Raw genomic sequence first — 8084 nt, forward strand, 5'->3', positions numbered from 1 at the left:
CGACTGTCGCCGCGCTGCGGTTTCTTTTTCAATGGTTTCTCAACGCCCAGCGTAAGGATTCCGGCCATGAGTCGGTGTGGAAGGCGCAGGGAACTACATCTGTGCTCCACGTAATTCTATATAGCCAGAGCGCATAGCTAGTGACGATAAGGCAGCGCGTGGCGCTGGCCTGAACTCCCAGGCGCAAAGTTTCACCTGTAGTCGCCATGTGTAGCAGCCCTTTGATGATGGTTTTGCTTTGAGCGAAGTTGGCGAGGCGAACGTTTTGAACCTAATTCATTTTTTCCCTACCAACCGGCGTTGGGTTTATTAACCTTCAATGTAGGGCGACAATGCGTGAGAGGCACATATTCTACCGATAGCCGGATCAGTTTTACATTTTTCCCGCTCATGTTTCGAGAACTACCTAAGAGATGCATTCTGTTATGTTTGTCATAATTGGGGATTTAGTTCTGTAAATGTCCAGAACTAATAATTTCTCTATATCCCGCAAAGATAACTTTGAGACTTGCAGCATGGGTATTTATTACTCTACAAAGCCCGGGGAAGGGTGGTTAAGGGCTTCGCTTACCGAAGAACATGTTGATTTTTTGATATGTTGATGGACCCTTAGATAATTGCTGCTAGAAGTAACGACTGTTTTGTTGATGGATAGTTGATATAAGCGCGGGGGGGGGGGGGGGGGGGGGGGGGTGCACATGAACTACTTCGCTTCGACCGGATGGCTAGACGAGGATGTTCAACACGGTACGGAATTGATTGTGACAGGTGGGTGAAATACAACCGAGCAGATGGAATTTGGAACTCAAGTCGTAAACTTCGCCGGCCGATGTATATTATTGACGGTTAATTTGCCAACCAAACCGTCGGCCGACGAATTGCCGACGTTCAGCAGCCTTGACACTTGGTGGTTGATTACGAAAGTCAAACATTGAACAAATACCATCGGCGCACGAAGGTCCTCTCCGGACCCTAAGTTTAAACGCCCGCAAGTTTTCTTGTGCTGTAGAGTTTTAGACCCACAGCCAAGGTTGCCCGAACGGCTTTATATGGCCATGATGCTAACAGTTAATAGGCTAGCCGAAGATTTTCCCGTTCGCGACACAAAACGAAGACAGGCCTGGAAGGCAGAATACCGCAACTTCGTTCAATGGAAAAACATAACAGAAAAAAGAAAGCAGGAAAATATAAATTCTGAACAACGGTGGAGGAAAGAGGGTGGCGTTCGGTGGGGTTTGGTGGGGGTTGGTTGAAACGTACCCCTCCCATCACTTCCGCTCCTGACAGTGGGGAACAAAATTCAGGAACTTTACTCAGCGCTGGCATGTTTTAGAATAAAACGTCTTTGGTAAAGAATGATAGTCAACCGAACGAGAATGCCGTTGAGACGGGTCAGTGCATGGAAGGCATAAGCAAACAGAACCGGAATACTTTCCAAACATTTTATTGGCACTCTAGTGCAAGATGGTGGGATGAGGAAAAAGGTTAGTATATGGGTCGCGCTAACCTTACCTTAGATTTGCTGAGTATCATTTCTTTTTTTTTTTTGCTTTAACCCTGCTACCGTTGTCATGCTCCTTGATTTCTTCCTTGCGCCTAGGTCACGATGTTTGGTAACGATTATTATCATCATCATCATCATGGTTATTATTATTTCGCTTTTTCTTTTTATTATTACTACTAATACCAGCACCCAGTCACTGTCATTAGTTGTGGCATTCGTAGTCGCGAAACTATTATTAGGTTTCCACCACAAGGTTCCGCGTTTTTGGATATCATCATTTCAATGGTACCTGTTCGCCATCTTCCCGCTCCCGCAGGCGTGTTGATTATGAATGAGTGTGCTGAAGCGGTGGTGGTGTGTAGGGAACCCATAACCCTTCTTTTTTTTACGAAAAGCTCATAGTATATAAACCATACCACGAAGCAGGTCTAAATCTCCGCCGGTAAGGACGAAGGTAATGAAGTGCCGCAAGAGTGCAGGAATGTACGAGCGCTGGGAGGTACCTCTAGCTGGCGAGGGTTTTGGGACCTAACAGATAGGTCCGATCGGTTTAGTCGTTTGGTTCTGCTTTCTTGAGGTGGTTCGGATAGGGATTTAGTTTAACCAGTGTGCTGCTCGAAATTACTTTGCTCGTTTTGGAATCTGTGTAAGCTGTCCCACAGTATTCCCGCTCTCACGCTAGAACACAGGTTTTGCGCTAAGATGGCTATGCTGAAAGGCGAGTACAGCCCGCCGCGTCCACCCGCAACTGTTTCTTACGCGTTCGAGAAGGAGCTTATAAATCGCCAGAATCGATACATTCGGCTGTACGATAGCTTTCTGCCCAACTTAAAGCGCGTGCCGATAGCGATCAAGTTCTGGTCGAAGTACGACTCGACCACGGCTGGGCGCAGCGGGTTGGCTAACTTCGACCGCTACTGTGCGCTCATTGAGAAAACGATCGCCGAAGGGCCTCAAGAGCGTTACCCTGAGCCTATTACTGAAAGCCAATGGTGAGTAATTCCGTACGGTGCTACATTTGAGCGAAGAAGGAACCGCCATGTTTAACCGGGCTTGAAACCATCCGTTTCCATAAACAGCTACGGCTGGTACTTCCAGCCGTTTTATCGCTACGAAGGGCGCGACATTCACCTGCTGTACCATCCGAAGAAACGCTCACAAATCACGATAGTGGGTGAAAAGATCAATGCGGACCGTATCACGCAGCGTCCACGCTTCACCGGTGTCCCGTTCAAACTGACATCTTAGTTGCGACTGGAGAGATTCACTACAATTTTGAGCCACAGCTCCACGTAGTTTTGCGTCGTTTTTTAATTTATTGTCCATGTGTAATCATGCCTTTGTTGTTAGTTCATAGTAAATACAGCATATAGCAAATAAAGGGTCAGCTATACTTCCGACCAGCGTGGCTTGCATTTGTGTTAATCACCGAACCCATTTGTTAGTGCAGTATCTGTCTTGTAGCTACTAGGCATCTGTTGATCCGACTTTTCTCCCGATGGCTCGTAGTTGCCGTTTTCGGTACCTGCTGTAGCTAGCTTTTCTTTTCGGACATCATCCTGAGCATTCACCAGGGCATCGTGGGGTGGTGGTGGTCCGATGAAGGTTAGCAAAACCGGAAGCAGAATTAGTCCGTGGGCTGCGCCGACCAGCACGATGCACAGGTACATGCGGAAGTAGAAAATTTGGAAGATTTGCGACTTTGCAAACGCCAGCACGATGATGCCGGCGAACTTGGTTAGCGTGATGCCGGAAAATACTGAGCTACCGGTGCGTACCATAGCCTCCGATGCGCGTTCGATGCGGGTTCCATGCGTGTGGCGGTACGTGCGCACGATGTGCGAGATGAACTCCACGCCAATTCCGACGCTCTGTGGTTAAACATGAGAAAGGAAAACAATCGAGTAATAGTCGAAGAAGAGAAGCGGGGTTCAGCATACCATAACGAGATTTACGAGTGAGATGGCGTTGAGCGTGATATTCCAGAGCCACATGAGGCCCATCATGTTCAGTACGATCAGGAACACCATGCTAATGACAACAAGTGCCGAGAGGACATCAAGGCCTGTTATGAGGAATGTAACGACAAAGACGGCTGCTAGTGACAACCCCAGCGACTGAATTGCGTCCGGCCAGATGGTAAGATATTGCTCGTAGAAAACGTAGAAAACGCTGTAAGGGAAAATTTCCACGTTTGCCTGGCGCTCATCCAGCATCTGTTGTATATCGTCTGCAATAAGACGAGCTTGCTCCAGCGCAGTGTAAAACTGTCGCGACGTAACGGCCGTTGTGTGATAGCTCATAAAGTACGAATCCTGCACGTTAAGGTTGCCATCGTTGTCGCGCACAAAATTAAGCGCACGGGAGTATGCGGCACGACCTGCCTTGGCGCAGTTTTCGTCGGGTAGGTCGGACAAAAAGAACTCCATGAAGCGTTCAAACTGGCCCACCGTAGGTCTGATGCCTGTCTCATCGTACTCCCGCGGACACGACGGACAGCCAAAGACTGAAAAGTAATACATGCACGGTAGTTCAAGTTCAGTTACATGCGCCTTTGCATTGCATACTTACAATTACTAGGACAAAAAGAGTTGTCGGTAGGGTTGTATTTGCAGCACGAATCTATCGATAACCAATCGATATAGTCGTCTAGCCAGGACGATGCAGGCCGAGCGATGTGAGTGCTGCAATGTACACAAGTGAATGTGCGAACAAATGATTCTGGTTATGAATTTCAGCTTTGTAAATGACCTCCCACATCGTACCAGACTACTTACGTTTCCGGGTAGAGTGAGGCTTGGTAGAGCTTAGTTTGTATTGAATCGTCATTGCACAGAATGCCACCGCATACGAAGTTCTGATGCGACACAGCCGTATAGTTGAGACCGGGTTTCAGGACAAAGTAAACTGGTGGTCCCATCCAGAATAGTTCCGCCATGAAGCGGAAGTACTTGACGACGTGGGAGTCCTCTGCCATGGAGAGCTCTTGATCGAGCCCAGGCTCAATGTTCGGCACGACCATTAGGGACAGCGAACCCCATACGAGAAACAGTGCAAGCACACACAAACGCACGCGGTAGCGCATGATTAGAGGGACGTAAAATCGCTTGACGAAACGCTCCAACCAACTGTGGTCTTCAGGGAGATCGCTCCCTTCCAGGTTCTTGGTCGAGCGTATGCAGCACAGCAGATCCAGACGACCACTTTCGACACGTTTTTCGTCCAGCGCCATCAGGGCAACGAATGCCGTGATCTGTAGCACAAAATCTGCGAACAAGGCGACAGTCGCGTACCAGGCAAACGTATTAACAGCTGGCATCGGTGAAAGGGCCCCGATCGCAAAGCAGCAACATTCGCTTGCCGACGTGAGCAGGATTGAAGGACCGATTTGTCCAAGAGCTTCGCCGATAGCCTCAGCCGTGTCGGGCGTTTGGTTGCGATCCAGCCGATTGAATGCATGTACTAGCATGAAAATATTGTCAACACCGACTGCTAGCACCAAGAAAGGAATAACCTCAATGGTGAGCATAGTTGTTGCCAACTCGAGGTAACCGAAGAAACCGAGACTGCATGCGACGGAAGCTAGCACAACGGCAATGCCACCGATGGCGAGTATAATGCGAGAACCTTTGAAGAAATTACGGAATCCTCGTATTTTTCCCAAGGATATTGCGATGTAGATGAACATCACCACGTAACTTATGATAACAGTGTACATCTCCGCTTCCGACATCTCGTCGATGCCGTCCTCGATCGAACGTTCTGCACTGTAAGCGATATCCATCATCGGGTGCTCGAACTCTCTAAGAAAGTCTACAAATCGTTTCTCCCACTCTAGTGCTGGCCCCAGATCATCTTTGTTAGCCTTGTTTTCTACCAGAAAAGTTAGGATCACAGCGGAGGCGAGCCTGAAGTCAGGGTTTTCACCCGGCGGGGGATGTGGAAAGCCACCAACAGCAACACCAGGCTCGATCGGGCCTCCGTATGTGCCGAAACACGATGGTAAATAAGCGTTGCGGGTACAACCGTTGATTTTGTCCAGATAGTTCACCACGTATCCTTGCGGATCGGTACCGCTGCTGTTGAAGCTGGCCAGGTTATTTTTGAAGTAACCAAACACGCTTTGCACCGTGCACTCTGACAAAATCGTCTGCGCTCCGACTGCCGTCATCGGGGCGTAGCAGATGCGCTCCAGCCCGCGACCTTCCGATTGGCCGAGCTGCTCAATCGTCTGCTGCAGTTGAAAAACTTCTAAAAGGAACTCGCGGTCGTAGGCTGGTCCAAACGTAAGGTTTCCTTGAGCCGTCGGATGAATGAACTGTGGAAATCAATGTTATGTTTAAGGTGCGAGTTGAACCACAATTCAGTCCACCTCGGAATTACTTACGAAGTCCTGTTTCTTTGGCTTTATAAAAATCTGCTCTGTGCGATAGAACGGCGAAAAGCGCTGATCGAAGTAATCTTTCTCCTGACGCGATCGGCTGTCGGGAGCGGCCCACAACTCCACCGGGTCGGTAGTGATGATGAGATACTGTATGCCGAATGCTAAGCCACCGATTATCCACGAACAGATGGCAAGTACGAGCACCGGATTCCGCGCACAAACTGTGAATCATCCGATATGTGACGAGTAAAAAAAGATTGATAGAATTGCTCAGTGCTCGGTATCAGGTTGTTGCTGACGGTTGATAGACGTCCAACACTTACATGTTCCCCAGCGCTTGAAGAACATAACCAGAAACTGATTGACTCCTGGAAAGCCACCTAATGTTTTCGGAAAATCCGGCATAGGTTGTCTTCGCCCTCGTCTTGGATTGAGCAGTGAATATGTAATGCAGATCAAGCCCACACCCCCTATCACTACCGCCACGGTGAAAGTAACACCATTCAAGTCCCCAACGGTGAAGCCAGGATCTTCAGCTTGCGGGGGGTCACTGCTAGGGCAACTTTCGTCGCAATCGACACACGAGCAGGGGTACGAGTCTTCGTATGCCTCGTTGCAGTGTTTCACTTCTTGAGAGAACCGTGGCTCTGGTTCATTCAGGTACACATAGTTTATTTCAAACGGCACAAAGTCATTATCAGCGGCTCCCATATAATTGAACCAACGCTGTGGTGTACATCCGGTTGCTTCCCAAAAGCCACATCCCACATCCATCGCGTATTTTCCGCTCGAAGGCAGCACAATGCCCTTACATGAATCATACACATCCTCCACGTGCTGTTCGTCGATGCGGTACTCGACCCTTTCGACATAAGTATCTGAAGAGTCGTTAAAGGCCGTCATGAACCGACTCTGCTCTGGGTGGCATGCGAGGCTGCATATACTGTACAGCATGTTCTGTAGGCAGGTCGAGCAGCGACTGAACAGACCTTCCGCCTGTTGGAAGTTCTTATCCATCTCGATCACTTGCGAGGGTGCACAACAGACAGGTGTATCATCTGTCGGAAACATCCACTTACACCTTTTTCGCATGGTCGCTATAGCAGCTGCATCTTGTAGTGGCTCTGGGGCCTTATCCGTTGGACAATTTTGTTTGTGTATGCCTTGCTCTCTGCAAATGTCGTACATTACGCAGTGATATTCATCCTCACCTCGACATGGGGTCAGAGATATCAAAATCAGCAACAGTAGGGACAACGGAACCAGTTTGAATCCATTTCCGGTAGACGTCCATGTGGAACATTTCCTTTTTTCCATACACTTTGCACTTCTGTCACGGGACATTTTAAGTATAGCTCTCCGTGGAGCTCCAAACCCTCTAAATGCGAACTCAAAATTGACCGTTTTCACATTCACTGCTCAATTTATCAACTTATGGTTAAGGTATACTGGAAGCACTATAAATGCATTATAGAAATCGCATTTGAATCCACTAAACTGCCGCTTTCAAAGTTGATTGATGACCGCCAACGCAATGGCTCGTTCGGACGAAACGGCGGATAACAAGTGACTGCACCCAGAACCGAGCATTACCATGGATGTGTCGATACGTTATATTCAGGTCATCAGAGACTATCTGGTAGATTTGGCCGATTGACTAATTAGCGTTTTGGTCATGGGAAGCTGTTGATAAAGAAGTGTTTTCTGATAAGATAGACTCAATCTACTTCAACGGTGATTACCGGTCGTTAGACTGCTTCAGCTGACCAGGTGTTCGACAATCGGCTCAGTTTTATGCACTTGACGTGTAACTCGCTTCGCATCACTTTGAATTTCCTTCATTCCTATCTATCGATGAGTGTTGATGACTCTTCAGACGATTCAAAAGCAGCTTACTTTATACATTGTTTGTTAGTTGAACAGAAAATAACAAGAGAGAAGCGAGAAATAAACCTGCCTTGTCACCGTTTAGGGTCATCGCTATGGCATCGATATATACTACAGCTCTACCATATTAATGATTTGATATCTACTCTATTAATACAGTACTGTTCGGTCACCCTGCCATCGTTCGCGGCTATATTGGTGTCATACGGTGTGTAGTTTGGAAATTCCTGATTAGCACAAACCTCGTGGAACGGCAACTTTCTCGGTAGCTCAAGCCATTGTAACGAAATAACATTGTAATCATCAGCG

General features: G+C 48.0%; 2 protein-coding genes across 2 annotated transcripts; one reads left to right on the forward strand and one right to left on the reverse strand.

The window, feature by feature from the left end:
• The first annotated feature begins 2206 nt into the window (after nt 1–2206).
• Nucleotides 2207–2752, forward strand: LOC131269443 (uncharacterized). Its single transcript, XM_058271798.1, has 2 exons — nt 2207–2496; nt 2584–2752. The coding sequence occupies exons 1-2, from the start codon at nt 2207–2209 to the stop codon at nt 2750–2752; spliced, it is 459 nt and encodes a 152-aa protein (XP_058127781.1).
• Nucleotides 2753–2925: 173 nt separating this feature from the next.
• LOC131268826 (NPC intracellular cholesterol transporter 1 homolog 1b) lies at nt 2926–7232 on the reverse strand. The gene is made up of 6 exons (XM_058271105.1): nt 6212–7232; nt 5892–6109; nt 4282–5822; nt 4076–4188; nt 3445–4010; nt 2926–3375 (listed from the first exon to the last, which is right to left on the reverse strand). Exons 1-6 carry the CDS (start codon nt 7230–7232, stop codon nt 2926–2928), a joined length of 3909 nt encoding a protein of 1302 aa, XP_058127088.1.
• Between the last annotated feature and the right edge of the window lie 852 nt (nt 7233–8084).

The sequence above is a fragment of the Anopheles coustani genome, chromosome X (genome assembly GCF_943734705.1).
Source record: "Anopheles coustani chromosome X, idAnoCousDA_361_x.2, whole genome shotgun sequence".
Lineage (NCBI taxonomy): Eukaryota > Metazoa > Arthropoda > Insecta > Diptera > Culicidae > Anopheles > Anopheles coustani.